This window comes from Podarcis bocagei, assembly GCF_964188305.1.
Source record: "Podarcis bocagei genome assembly, chromosome: 2".
Lineage (NCBI taxonomy): Eukaryota > Metazoa > Chordata > Lepidosauria > Squamata > Lacertidae > Podarcis > Podarcis bocagei.
Window position 1 is genome coordinate 90980163 of NC_138126.1, and position 15620 is coordinate 90995782.

At 46.3% G+C, this 15620-nt stretch overlaps 1 protein-coding gene across 1 annotated transcript in view; it reads left to right on the forward strand.

Moving 5' to 3' along the window:
* DNAH9 (dynein axonemal heavy chain 9) overlaps positions 1-15620 on the forward strand; it is a gene marked incomplete at its 5' end in the record, with an annotated part of 196859 nt that overhangs the window by 147565 nt on the left and 33674 nt on the right. Inside the window, 2 exons of the mRNA XM_081183892.1 lie at positions 4494-4642; positions 7629-7756. Of these exons, the coding sequence (XP_081040018.1) occupies positions 4494-4642; positions 7629-7756 (277 nt within the window). The remainder of the gene's footprint in view (positions 1-4493; positions 4643-7628; positions 7757-15620) is intronic.

Genomic DNA, 15620 nt, shown 5'->3' on the forward strand with positions numbered 1-15620 from the left:
ATACATGCATAACCTCTTTGTATTGCAAATTAAAGGGGTCTCAAAACACCCTAAAACTTTCAAATAAATAAATTGGAAAAGCCAGTCTGAATTAAAGTTTTTTTAATACTCAAATTACCTGACATGACACAAAATAAAACATGATTTCAGATTGATATTTGAATGTAAGATTAAATATTTGTCATTTTCAAGTATAAAACAAGATATAATTTCATAATGGGGGGCTCAAAACGATTCATTGTGAATCACTGATTTGTATGGGAGATAGATAAGTGTGTGCAATCTGCTAAAATTATCCTTGGTAATAAAAAGTTTGCTCAGGATAATAAACTGAAATCAAACATTGTTAGCCACTCTAAGTTCTTGATCAGTGCTTGGCACAATTAGAACCTGATTTTTCCTGATGTTTCTGTCACCCTAGTTTTATTGTAGTGTATTTCATAACTGCATTGTTTTTGTTCTGCATTGTTTCTGTTTAAAAGAGAGTTCTGTACTCCCTGAAAGCTGCTTAGGAGTGAGTTCGAAGATTGTATCTTGACTTAATAAACAGAGACAGAAACAAACGTTTGGGACATACACACCTCCATCCTTTGGGAGCAAACAAACCAGGAAGTCCTCCATTACCTAGATTAGCCCATTTCATCCAGACCAGGAAATGATGGTTAACAGGAGGGGTGAACCAAATATGACAGGTGGGGGGCACCTATCAATCACTTGATGGGATTATGACATCAGGCAACATCTTCCAAGAAGCTCCTTGTCTGTAGTAACTGGTGTAGAGAGCGAATTTCTTTGAAGGTGTATTGTCAGTGCCAATCAGCTGATAAATCTGATAATTTTTTATAATCATTTTTATTGAAAATTTTCAACATAAAAACAATAAAAGCCAAACTAATATAAGACATCTAGGAAAGAAACCAAAAAAGAGAGAAAAGAAAAAGAAAAGAAGAAGAAGAGAAAAAGAGGATGTTGGGATACTGCCAGGGAGACAAAGTCCATCATGGCCCCACGTCGCCTCCGGACATCCATCAATCTCCCGTAGACACGCAGTATCAGCAATTAGCGACACGAGCTCCAGAAATAGCTTGCCACATTCCAGAGCTGATGCACGCTCTTATCAGCAGATAATGCACAGCGAAAGATGCACGCAGGAGAGCATTATTTCAGTTTATTCAGCGTTGGTCAGAACAAAGAAAACATGACCGCCTGCTTCAGTGTTCAGGCACCGAGAGAGAAAAACGAAAGCAACAGAAAACATAAACGTCCTGTGAACAGGAAGTACGCAGACTCTGTGACTCACAAAAGCCTGCTCCCTTTTAAGGTAGAACGGAAATATCCTAACAAATAATACCAAGCCTTTTATCACAGTTATACCTTAACACGGAAGAATGAGCCCTCCCAGCTCTCACCTGGGAGCTTCCCCCTCTTCCCTCAGCCTCCCACCCTGAGGGATCTTTTCTGCCCTGCCTCTCATACAGAGACCTTCATCTTCTGTCCATCATCTTCCTTAGTTCAGCCAATCAAAGCAACATCTTTACCTGTCCCACACTTGATGTCAGGTGGGTGTGTTTTGAGGAAGATGTCCTCACAAGCCTAGTTCAGATCTCTACCAGGCCTAATGTGGGTTCCAGACTAGAGTTTCCTCACTACTGGCTAACAGCTTTCAAACAAACCAGGGTAGTAAAGAACACATCTTTTGGCCACACTTGCAGCCCTATTGCTCTTCCTTGCAACGTGACAGAAAACAAACAAGCAAATTTTCCATTAACTTTGACTTTCCTGTTTGTTTGTTTTTTAAGTTGGTAGAATAGCATAGAATGGTAGAATAGTATAGACTATGTTTGACTTATAGGCTAAGGTAAAGGTAAAGGTACCCCTGCCCGTACGGGCCAGTCTTGACAGACTGTAGGGTTGTGCGCCCATCTCACTCTAGAGGCCGGGGGCCAGCGCTGTCCGGAGACACTTCCGGGTCACGTAGCCAGCGTGACATCGCTGCTCTGGCGAGCCAGAGCCGCACATGGAAACGCCGTTTACCTTCCCGCTAGTAAGCGGTCCCTATTTATCTACTTGCACCCGGGGGTGCTTTCGAACTGCTAGGTTGGCAGGCGCTGGGACCGAGCAACGGGAGCGCACCCCGCCACGGGGATTCGAACCGCCGACCTTTCGATCGGCAACCCCTAGGCGCTGAGGCTTTTACCCACAGTGCCACCCGCGTCCCAAAATAGACTTATAGGCTATTTTGCATCAAATCTTGACTTCATAAAAAGTACCCGTGCTTGATGGGAAGCCAGGCAGTCTTATACAGGAACAGCGTGAGATAATTTGATAGTAATGATCACAAAGTTCCAAAATCTCTTGGAGGATATTTCATTATAAACCCCTGCTCCCATTGCTCCCCGCCCCCAATCAAATCTAAGCTTTTGTTAACACGAATCCCCATCAATCACTTTATTAAACCACAACTGCAACTACTTTTATGTTGTAATTTATTATTTTGCCTTTTATTGTTGCGTTTAATTAATCAGTTGTTTTGCCTTTTATCATTGGGTTTCATTATGCTTTATAATGCTTTAAAACTCTTTGTAGGATGCTTAATACAATGCGAACCATCCTTTGGGCAAAAGAGCAAAGGGGAGACAATCTTTTAACATTTATAATAAATTGCTGCTTTTATCATTTATTTCCAACTCCTTGCCTGCTACAAAACACTTTAACTTCTGCCATTCTCTTAAGGCTTTGCTTTATATTTCTTCATTAGAAAACATTGTTGTGTGCAATCAATTTTGTCATAAAGAGAGAGACAAATGCTGCCTATCCAAGGAGAAGAACAACAGCTCTTGGTGACTTCATTAATATCAGCCTCATGCATTTTAACACATCCTAGTGCAAGACACCTGCCCCCTGTCTCTCAAGTTTTAAGAATAAACCATTCTAGCAGAAACAAACTCCATAATTCATTGCTATTTCAATTAGTAAATTGTGCTTGCTATTTCTCTTAAAGAAAAAAATAAATAAAGTTTAGCTGATGTGACTGGTTGTTAATGTCTTTATAAGTTATTTAGTGAAGCAGACTGAGGAGATGTAAACTTCAGGCAGGCATGTAAAAGTAGTACAAGTACTTCAAATAAAGCAAAAGGTCTTTTGCTCCATCAGGACTTGTTTGTTGCTCAACATCTGAGTCTTCTGCTGAGTGACATTTGATAATGTCCATGGGCTTGAAGGTTCAGATTTGACTTTCAGCAGCTACATGATCCCAGCAAAGAACAAAAAATTTAATTTGCACTCATGTATCATGGAATCACTAAGTTTGGAAGTTGGAAAATCAAGTCTAAACTTTTGTTCTAGGAGAAAGTCTCAAACACCTAAAGATCCAAGTTGGCCATGTTTTCTTTAAAACATCTTGTGGAGATTTTTATTGCACAGTGAAAGGGAGGAGAGATGCACAGACGAGCTAAGCATGTACTAAACAAAAGGGTGGACTGGTTTGCACAACACATTAAGATAAACTATTGTTTAGTGAAAATATTTGAACATGCAGGATCCTGGAGAGGAATGTGCATCCTCTTTGCTCCTACCCAATCTTTCTTGCTACTGTGCTGAGCTAAGCCATCATTTGACTTAACATGTCATCCGAACTGGGGCTCATGTCATTCAGACTGGGGCTCTTCTCACTAACCATGAGCTGTAGACGGTTCAGAAACTCCAACTGGTGCAGAATTCGGTGGCCAGATCGCTCACCAGGACAAATGGGTTTGAGCATGTTACACCAATCCTGACCCAACTTCACAGGCTGCTAATTCGTTTCTGGGCCCAATTCAAAGTGCTGGTTTTGACCTGTAAAGCCTTCATGGCATACGACCGCAATACCTCAAGGGCCACCTCTCCCCATAGAAACTGACCCAGACCCTGCAATTATCATCTGAGGCCCTTCTTTGGGTGCCTCTCCCACGAGAGGTCTGGAAGGTGGCAACATAGGAACGGGCCTTTTCTGTGATGGCTCTCCATTTGTGGAATGCTCTCTGCAGGGAGGCTTACCTGGCACCATCCTTACATAACTTTAGGCGCCAGGCAAAAATGTTTCTCTTTAACCAGCTGTTTGGCTGATTAACATTCTATGGCTTTTTAAATGTGTCTGTGGGGAGGGGGAAGTTATTGGTTTGTTTTGGTTTAGTTTTATTATGTATTTTGTGTTTTCATGTAGTAAACTGCCCTGTGATCTTTGGATCAAGGGCCGTATACACATTTAATAAAGAATAATAATTCTCTCCTTCAGAAGAGACTATCCACCTGAATGCTTGAAGTCTGGGGTTGCTCCTGAGCCATCATTATTACTCCGTGTATTCTCTGTCTCTCTCTTTCCATTCTGAGACTTAGTCTAAGATAATAAATCCCCAAGCCATATAGATGAATTCTGATTAAGTCAAAGAGCACACTATTTTATAAATGCATTGTATTTCCTGAATATTAATAGGTTCAGCAATTTCTTCCAACAGAGATTTTGTGGAAGAAAAGCTTGGGAATAAATACGTGGCAGGAAGATCTCTGGATTTTGCAACATCATTTGAGGAGTCTGGACCTGCAACCCCAATGTTCTTTATCCTCTCACCTGGAGTTGACCCCCTGAAGGATGTAGAGAAGCTTGGTAAATAAATTGTGTCAGTGAAATTGCATCAGTTAAACCATACCCATGGCAATGTGCTAGCTACAGCAGGGAAAGAAGGAAGCATTCTCTGGTGGGACAGTCTTTACTCTTGGGAAACCATCTCCCCTTGGCAGCAGGCAGGGTCTGCTTGTTTGGCTTGCATAGAAGAAGCAAAGTTTTAGCAGCACTCCTGTAGAAACTTAAAGCTCACACTTTCATTTCCTCTTTATTTCATCTCCCTCTCCTTTCCTTAAGGTCTTTCTTACTTTCTGCTCTTCTTAGTTATGACCCAGTCAAGCAGGGAATACCTCTTGTTGGACTAGTTTACCTCTACCAGATCTTCTCAACTTGCTGGCATCTACTACACTTTGGACTTCCTCCACCTGATAGACACTAAAGCACAGCAGTCTGGCTTCCATAGGAACATAGGAAGCTGCCTTATGCTGAGTCAGACCTTTGGTCCATGTAGCTCACTTTTGCCTACAATGATTGACAGTGGCTCTCCAGGATTTCAGGCAAGTGTCTCTCCCAGCCTTACCTGGAGATGCTGGGAATTGTTCCTTCTGCATGAAAAGCATGTGCTCTGTCACTGAACTGCATCCCTTCCAAGTTGTTCCTTCCAGCTTCCATGTCACCCAGCTGCTCTAGTAGCTACTTGGACAAGCTTGTGTTGAAATTGTCCTTCAAATCGCCTCAATTACAAATGGATCCAGATGTCTTCTTGATCGATTTATAGCATAAGCCAATTTAAAGGGCTGCAGATTGCAAGCAGAACTGAAGCAGGAGTAGACTGTGCCCACCTCAGATTTAGTTCAAGCAGGGGCATCTTTGCTTCAGATTCATGTCCATTCCTATGAAGTGTATGAAGCATGATTATTTTCATGCAGTGAACTGGAGAAAATGATTTTATCCAGTCCTAAAGGCCCAGTTTGGAGACTTGAGGGAAGGGATTCTATCAACAGACCTTGGATATAACAGCCTGTGAGTGTGCAAAACACACAGTATTTCGGTGCCATATTCATAACCATGAGTATTGTAATCCTTCCTTTTATCTCTGTTGTTTATTCAACTTGCAACTTCAGTGCCTTTGAGAGAGGAAAAGCACAGTTTCTGTGCCAGGCAGTGGTGCCAGAACTCTGCCTTAGGTGTTTGCATATGCAAATCAGAATGCTCAGCATACAAATAGGTTTGCATTACAAATCCTTGCAGTTGTCTGTTTTATGTGTGAAAATGCCCTATGGCACATTCCCATTATTTCCCAGGTACAGTGTAGATCCACACTTAAGAGTTTGATTTTGATGGGAGCGTTTATTATTCAACTACAAAAGAGAAATTTAGCTGTTTGTCATTTCAATCTCAGGATCCTAATGCACGTTGATTGGGTTGCCACAGACTATATATATCATGGGTATGTGTGGGTGCTGCTCTTTCCTGCCCATCTTGATGATAGCTTGAAGAGCAAACCTTAAATATGTGGCTGGCTACAGCATATGTTTACAGAGCAGTGCTCTTTCAGCTACCTTCCCTACCTTTTATAGCTAACGGGATTCTTCCATTCCACCAGCTCACCTAAAGTAAGGTTCTTAAGTTAAGCAGAAGATAACAGAAAGTGACTTGGGTGCTTTTAACAACCCTAGCCCCCTATGTACCCTGCATGGGACCCTGGGCTGGTGTGTGTGCTTTTGTAGGTACTATGGCTTTTTAAGATCAAGTTTGAGGGTTCTTCCAGACAAGGGTTGATATGTTGCAAATAGGTCATTCAGACTTGATTTTTCTGTGTGAGCAACTGGCACACAAGAGTCCACATGTACAGTTCCATAGCTATAACCATTGTTTCCCATCCACATCAATGGGCAGCCATTGATAGAATGTTTCCATGCTGTGTGTTCTGGCTCTTCCCCTGAATGACTTCTTCCGAGCCCTTGATTACATTTTCCTGTTCTGGACATTCACACAGACATTTCTGTAATGCCCACACACTTTTAATTCCCCCACCCATCCTTCCTGTGGATGTTTGTGTGTATTTGGGAGTGGGGTAACATCCACATCCCTTTGGTTTTGTTAAAAAATAATAATGTTTTAATACCAAGGTATTGTGCAAGGCTTACATTTAGCTGTGCTGAAATTATGATAAAGATGAGAGGTTTTGCATAATACCTCACTATTAAAAATGTAAAGTCCTAACAACTGTTATGTTCTTGGTCCTCAAAGTAGTGCCCCACATGTGCGCATAGCTTCTCCAAACTGGGTTGTTGAAATAACAGCATGCCTTTGGCAATCAGTGAAAATACGCATGCGCACAATGCTCAGATGAGGAGCGTGTGGAAGTTGGGGTGTGGCAATAAAGGAAACCCACAGAAACATGACCCCACACACCACAAACTTCTAAAGGAAAAAAAAATACGGACTAGCTTCTACACCAATGGTGACTGTGGATGCTAATTGGGTTATTTTTACTTACTGGATTTTCCATGGTAACATGAAATCCTAGGTTAAACGTAAGAAAAGGAAGGGTTGATAATGTGATGATGATGTCATGTACAGTGGTACCTCGCAAGACGAATGCCGCGCAAGACGAAAAACGTGCAAGACGAAAGAGTTTTCTGTTTTTTGAGTCGTTCCGCAAGACGAATTTCCCTATGGGCTTGCTTTGCAAGACGAAACGTCTTGCGAGTTCTTGCGAGTTTGTTTCCTTTTCCTTAAAGCCGCTAAGCCGTTAATAGCCGCTAAGCCGCTAAGCCGTTAAGCCGTTAATAGCCGCTAAGCCGCTAATAGCCGTGCTTCGCAAGACGAAAAAACCGCAAGACGAAGAGACTCGCGGAACGCATTAATTTCGTCTTGCGAGGCACCACTGTAGATGGTGCAAGAAACTTGTGCACATGAGTAGCACCGATTCTACCATAAACGTCCATCAAGAAGCACCCTGAGATCAAGCTGTGATGCTGTGTGCTTCATTGTGCTGAAAAAACTTACTTTCCTCTTTCAGGGAAAAAACTTGGCTACACCTTTAACAACAGGAATTTGCACAATGTGTCGCTTGGACAAGGCCAGGAGGTAGTGGCTGAGAAAGCCTTGGACCTTGCTGCAGCAGAGGGACATTGGGTTATCTTGCAGGTATAATCTCTCTTTCTTTTGAGGAAAACCACTCCTTGCTTCTGAGTCAACTGCTGCAGAAACAGGTTAAATCAGCAGCAACTGATGATTGGTTTTGAAGTAGGGAACAGGCTGGCAGTATGACAAGTCAGCTGCTTTTCAGTAAGGCCAAATACTGAATGAGCTTAGTCACTGTTGCAGCTTGCAGATTTTGTGTGGGTTTTCACTGAAATGGCAGCAAGACCATCTCTGGTGACATCTCTCATGGGTGCACAGCTGACCCTTTGAGCACAGTACCAAGGTGTGTGTTTGTTTCATGTTCTGTAAACCTGGTCCTTGTGGTCCTCCAGATGTTGTTGAAATGCAAAGTACATCATTCCCCATTATAGGCCGTGCTGTCTTGGGGCTAAAGTGAGTTGGAATCCAACAACCTCTGGAGGGGCTGTAGGTTCCTCAGGCTTGCCCTAAATGCTTCTTCAGAATTCAGTTTTGTTATAGACAGATGTGCCTGTTGTCAGTCTGCAACATCTGTATGCAAATTGAGCTCATTTGCATATCTATACTTATTTTTCATAGCTGCTGTTCTTGCTGGGCATGGGGAGCAGCAATAAGGTGTGTAGCCCAGAAGCCCCATCCTCTGGCAACTGGAAACCCTGCTCCACAGCCTCTCCAGCTCTTGGTGTTTAGTCAGGCGATGCCACTTATTTCCAGAGCTCTAGAGGGTAGACACTTGCTCAGGATGTCGAATTCTCTTACAAGTACCAATTTCTACACTTGCACTACTCCAAAACGAGTTGCCACCTTTTCCTGAGCTTTCCGCTGCTCACTTGAAGGTGCCAATTCATTCGAATGTCTCGGCTTTTTAAAGTAAAAGCCAAAGGCAAAATCAGTCATTTTTGCCCAACAACTGCAAGGACAGCTTGCCAATTAACAGTATTTTGACAATGTTTGAAAGGTGTCTTAGGCAAGATACTCGCAGCAGGATTCTCTTCCTGGACAAAAGACCCCCTTCAAACCAGATTCTCACCCACAGAAAACTTTGCATTTCCCTACCCACTAAGCACCAGAGGTGCAGTAGTTAAAGAATGCAAATTTTGTTGGTGTTCATGGATGTCTGGTCGCATGACATACATAGGATCCAGCTGCTATATGACAGTGTAAAAAGTTGGGTACTTACCGTAATTTAATGCAGGGCTTCCAGAATACTTTGCTCAGTCTAAAATGCCTAGCAGCATCATGGATCTACTTCCTGCCTGCCTTCTCCCCTGCCCAGGCTCTTCCACTGGGGAATCTGATGCAGTCAGAGGAATCTGATGCAAGGTACCCTGGGGGTACCAACCCTCATTGTTAGTTCTTGCAAAAAATGCCTCACTGTCCTTAAAAGGGCAGCTTGTTTCATAAATTCAATTGTAACCAGATAAACAGTATGCAAATTCTAATCCCTTTCTCTAGCTGTTTGCCCAGGTTGGAGGAACTCAAGCAGCTCCTCAGTGCCTTGTTTCCCCTGTTTGCAAAGTGTGGATGATTTGATCACTGGTGCACTTTCCAGACTGCATTTCTCTTCCAGCCCAGCAGGCTCAGCAGAGATGGTAAATGAGATGGAAAGGTGCTGTATATGCTGTCAGTGTTGTGATTACTGATAGATTTAAACCTGGATTACACTGAGCCAGGGATTTGTGGTTTTACTTCAAAGTTTGTTCTGGGCTTGACTTGGTGTTGAGAAGAGAGGAGGAATGGAATCCTGTAAATGTGACCATTCAAAGTTTTTTTTTTTATTTGCCGAGAGATGCTTCCTATTAATATTTGGCTTCCCAAACTATGAGGGGCTAGAGTTGCCCAAGGAATTGTGATCCCTTGAACAAGGCAGCTATTTTTCTTCCTTCAAGGTTTGTGTTCTCTCTTAAAGTATCTGCTATATGGCTGCAGTTTCTCTTCATAATTCCTTGCTTCTTCAGCTTTTGCTGGGAAGTGTTAAACATAATGTTAAACCACCATTAATTAAATCATTATGTGCAAACCAATTTAACTATGTGGTCTGTTGGCAGTAAAAAAAGCCAGCAATCTGAAGTCATTGATTTGTTGTTGGCTTTTGAATCTTGGATTCTTTTAACTATGGCTTCGTATTACAGAGAACTCTGTTGAACTCATGTTCTGCTTATGATCATCTAGCTGGCCCCTGTGAGAACAGCATGCTGGACTAGATGGGCCTTTGGCCTCACCCAGCAGGGCTTTTCTTATGTGTGAACCTAGCACCCTTCCTTAACCATGGTTTCTTTGACCACCACACTCCAGACGCTCACTAAACTACAAAGGCATGAGGCAATAGCAGCTGTAAAATGAAGCAAACTTTGGAGAAATGAGCACGGATTGTTTGTTCGTCTGTGGGAATGCTTGTGGTTTATTAAACAAACAATGGCTTAGAGTTATGTGCAAACCAGATGAATGTGTATATGCTGCTCACAAATACACAGTAGGGTCCTAACTCCCATGTTGCAGCTGGTGCTGGAGATTGGACACTTACTTGTCAACGTAGGTTTTTTTAAGATTAGTCAAATACATTTCCTCTTTTAGAGAATTCAAAAGAAGTGGAGGCTCATCTTATGCTCTTATGTCAACTTTTACACAAAAAGGGTCCTCACTGTAAATTTCAATAAAGTATGATAAACAATGAAAACAACAAACAATATTGAAAACAGTCAGTTCCTTCACGGAAGAAGGAAAAGCAGTAAGAAAACACAACAAATGTCCGTAGTTGAACAGGGAAGCTGGTTTCAACTAGCCCAGTTTGCCAGCAGAAGCCAGTGCAGGGACTTCCTCTAGCATAAGGGAGTTTCCCCTCTCTTCCCCACCATACCCCATCTGCACCTCTCCCCAAATCTGCTCTGTGGAGGGTCAGGAGAACTCCCAGCAGAGAGTACAGGAAGAGGGGAGCGGGGAATGCTTGCACTGATGGAATGACTATATTAATGTGACATTGAATTCCACCCAAAGTCTGTAACTCTGATTCTTCAAGCCCACCCAGGGATGGCTGTGACTGTGGGCAGGATTCCTGCATTGCAGGGGTTGGACTAGATGACTCTTGGAGTCCCTTCTATGCTTCCTCATGCCCCCACCTTACCTAATATGGTTGAGCTTTCATCTTGTGCCCTGCAGCTGTTGTCTGATAAGGAAGAAGCAGTATTTGTCCCCATTAACATTCTGCATTCATGTAGAGCAGTGTTTCCCAACCACTGTTCCGCGGCACACTAGTGTGCCGCGAGATGTTGCCTGGTGTGCCACGGGAAAAATTAAAAAATTTGAAAGATTTTTTTTTTTAAAGTCAAATTTTCGATTGGGGCGCCGTCACTAGATGACCCCTGGGGTTCCCTCCCTCCCTCCCGCTCTGCGCCTCCCTCCTCCTCCGGGGAGGCCCTTCCTGGCTCTCGGCCAAGGCTTGGCGGCTGCCACTCACTCACTTGCTCACCCACCCGTCCCTCCATCCCTGCACCCGGCCTCTCCCCCTCCGTCCCCGGCGCGGGGGCTGCCAGGATCCGTAGTCCCCTCGCCCTTGGGCTCTGCGCCCGCGCGGGGTGCGCGCACTACGTTTCCCAGCGTGGCCTGGCGGGCCGGGTGTTTTGTTTGAAGCGCTCTTCTCCCGGCCATGGAATGAGCGCAGCGGCGGCGGCCGGGCGGGCAGGGGCTCTTCCGCGCAGACCCCGCGCAGCCTGCCTGCGCCCCCACGGAGATCGGGCGGCAGGATGGAGCCCGGGGATCCCCGCGGAGGCGGAGCGGCAGAGGCGGAGGCTGCCCCCCAGGTAGGGCTGCGTCAGGGGTTTTTTATTTTTGCAATGCTGCATCCGCGCCGGAGGGGACGCATTGGACCGCGGGGAGACTCCTTGGCGGGCGTGCAAGGCAATGCATGCGTGCAGGCGTTGCATGGAGTGCAGTGCAATGCAATGGCAACGCGGCGCCCTGCATGCATGCATGCAACTTCCACCGGTGCTCCGGACTTGGCAGGTGAGGGGGGTCCCCAGTGGGCGGCAGAGAGAGCCGGGAGGGAGAAGGGGAGCCGGGGGGGAGCAGCGCTGCTCCCCGAGCCAAGCCCGGGGGGAAACTTCGGCGTCGTTGCGCCGGGTGTTGGAAGCGGAGGCTGGCGGGGGCCCCTCACCTGCAAAACCTGGTCGCCTCTCATATATTTCGTGCATTGCATTCATCGCCCGCTTTCTCCTCCAAGGAGCTCCCGGGGGCGCGCGTGGTTCTCCCCGTGTTATCCTCGCAACAACAGCCCTGCAAGGTGGGTCAGGCGAGTGGCCCAAGGGAGCACCCAGGGATTGTCCTGGCCAGGTGGGGTGATTTGAACCCTGCTCTCTGCCCGGTCTTCGTCCTCATTTAGCCCCCACATGTGCATGACTGTGCATGACTGAGGTTTTCCCCCCTCGTCTTGGCTATGGTGTGAGTCTGTCCTGTTAATTAATGGGGTTCTGCCTTCGGAGAAGATGAGCCAGCCCTCAAGGAGGTGATTATGTAATTTGCTAGCAATTCATGTCCCTCCCGGCGTGACGCTGCGCGCTGACGTCACGGGGCTGTAATGGTGGTGTGCCTCGAGATTTTTTTCATGAAACAAGTGTGCCTTTGCCCAAAAAAGGTTGGGAAACACTGATGTAGAGTACCTTGAGAGAGATGCCATAGCTAGGCTTCCATAGCTGTTTGCTGTTAGTGTGGTGGGGTATGTGAAGCCTGATGCTGCCCATGTGATACCACTGATGCCACACTTAGCTCTTGGCCTAAACTTTTTCTCCTTTAAACCCCGACTCCAGAAAAAGCAATGTCGTAACTTCTGCAAAGTAAAGCAAATACTTTGGTTTGTATCCCATTTTTTACCAGGAAAAGTCCAGACGTGAGCTCGTCCTAATTTAACCACAGTCTTTATCCATTAGTCAGAATGTCACCACCTTCACTCAGTTGATTGACTTAATTGAATTCCTGAGTGCCTTTTCATTTTCATACATTGTTGCTTCACTGAGCTGGGTTCATGTACTAAATTAAATAACAATGAGCTGCTCAACCAGAGCAATGCACTGATCAAAAGCTTGGCAGAGATTTCCTTATTGCATGTTAAATAATTGGATTACATGTCAAACACTTGGGGTGGAGGGTAAGGAGTTTTTTTTTACGTAAACAAGCCAAGGCAGAACTGTTGTGTACCATGTGCTATGTGCTTAAAAAACCCCCACCACCAACAATTACCTTCAAGGTAACCGTGGGTTCATTGCCAACCAAATTAGAATTCCTTGATGTGTAGAAATTAGTCAGATTAAATTCATTTGCACATATGTGCATGTGCTTATTTTGCATAATTTATTCTCCTTCTGCCAACTACTGGGCAGGATAGCGAGCCATGCTTTGGAAACTGATCTGAGCCTCTGAAACTTCACATATATGCTAATAAGGTCTGAACTGCCAATGAGTGACTCAGAAAGAGATCTTGGGTGGATGGGGATCATTCAAATACTTAATGGAGGCCGGGGGAAGCAGCTCAGTGAAAACGCTGAACCCAGTGTATAGCAGCTGTGGAAAAAGACAAATTCCACGCTAGGGATCCTTAACAAATGGATGGAAAATAAAGCTGCAATTAGCACAACACATATCTGTAGAGAAGCAACACTTGTGCTCAGCTCTAGTCACCACACCTCAAAAAGGTGCATAAAATTATGTATATTGCAGACAAAGTGGATAGGAAAGTGGAAAAACTTCTTCCTCTTTCATAACACTAGAACCTGGGGTCATCAAGTGAAATCGAATGTTGGAAGATTCAGAACAGAGAAAAGGAAGTACAGGCAACCCACAGCTTTGCTTGGGTGGTGAATGAATGAATGAGTAAATAAATAAATAAATAAATAAATGGAGGGCAGAGAAAACCCAATCTTTGTTTGTTTGTTTATTTATTTCCACCTTCCTACAGCTGTGATTGTGGGCTGACCCAGCTTTGGGAAGGCAGTGTGAGGACTCTGGCAGCATCCCAGAGCCCTTGCAATGACTTCCAAAAGCTGGGTATGCAAGGCACTGGCCTTTGAGAAGGCAGCAGGAGGGCTGTAGGAACCTGCCAAAGTCCTTACACCAGCTTCGCAAAGCCAGGTAAGCAGCTCTACCACTTTGTGGCAGGGGGAAGGGCAGTTCTAGGGATTCCTAGCTTTATGCATTTTTGCATTTATATGTCGACCCCCAGATATGAACCTTCACATAAGATGCGAGTTACGTGTACTTCAAGAAGCACATAGCAAAACTACAATAAGTTGTAATGATGACCACCAGCTTGGATTGCTTTAAAATGAATTTAGACCTATTTGTTGAGGATAGCCTATAAATAGATAACAACCATGATGATTTACCCATTTACTGCCGCTAAATACCAGTTGCTGGGAATCACATTTGTCTAAACCAGTGTTTCCCAACCTTTTTTGGGCAAAGGCACACTTGTTTCATGAAAAAAATCTCGAGGCACACCACCATTACAGCCCCGTGACGTCAGCGCGCAGCGTCACGCCAGGAGGGACATGAATTGCTAGCAAATTACATAATCACCTCCTTGAGGGCTGGCTCATCTTCTCCGAAGGCAGAACCCCATTAATTAACAGGACAGACTCACACCATAGCCAAGACGAGGGGGGAAAACCTCAGTCATGCACAGTCATGCACATGTGGGGGCTAAATGAGGACGAAGACCGGGCAGAGAGCAGGGTTCAAATCACCCCACCTGGCCAGGACAATCCCTGGGTGCTCCCTTGGGCCACTCGCCTGACCCACCTTGCAGGGCTGTTGTTGCGAGGATAACACGGGGAGAACCACGCACGCCCCCGGGAGCTCCTTGGAGGAGAAAGCGGGCGATGAATGCAATGCACGAAATATATGAGAGGCGACCAGGTTTTGCAGGTGAGGGGCCCCCGCCAGCCTCCGCTTCCAACACCCGGCGCAACGACGCCGAAGTTTCCCCCCGGGCTTGGCTCGGGGAGCAGCGCTGCTCCCCCCCGGCTCCCCTTCGCCCTCCCGGCTCTCTCTGCCGCCCACTGGGGACCCCCCTCACCTGCCAAGTCCGGAGCACCGGTGGAAGTTGCATGCATGCATGCAGGGCGCCGCGTTGCCATTGCATTGCACTGCACCCCATGCAACGCCTGCACGCATGCATTGCCTTGCACGCCCGCCAAGGAGTCTCCCCGCGGTCCAATGCGTCCCCTCCGGCGCGGATGCAGCATTGCAAAAATAAAAAACCCCTGACGCAGCCCTACCTGGGGGGCAGCCTCCGCCTCTGCCGCTCCGCCTCCGCGGGGATCCCCGGGCTCCATCCTGCCGCCCGATCTCCGTGGGGGCGCAGGCAGGCTGCGCGGGGTCTGCGCGGAAGAGCCCCTGCCCGCCCGGCCGCCGCCGCCGCGCTCATTCCATGGCCGGGAGAAGAGCGCTTCAAACAAAACACCCGGCCCGCCAGGCCACGCTGGGAAACGTAGTGCGCGCACCCCGCGCGGGCGCAGAGCCCAAGGGCGAGGGGACTACGGATCCTGGCAGCCCCCGCGCCGGGGACGGAGGGGGAGAGGCCGGGTGCAGGGATGGAGGGACGGGTGGGTGAGCAAGTGAGTGAGTGGCAGCCGCCAAGCCTTGGCCGAGAGCCAGGAAGGGCCTCCCCGGAGGAGGAGGGAGGCGCAGAGCGGGAGGGAGGGAGGGAACCCCAGGGGTCATCTAGTGACGGCGCCCCAATCGAAAATTTGACTTTAAAAAAAAAAATCTTTCAAATTTTTTAATTTTTCCCGTGGCACACCAGGCAACATCTCGCGGCACACTAGTGTGCCGCGGAACAGTGGTTGGGAAACACTGGTCTAAACCCCTTTTAGAGTCATCTAAGCTGGTGGCCATCATT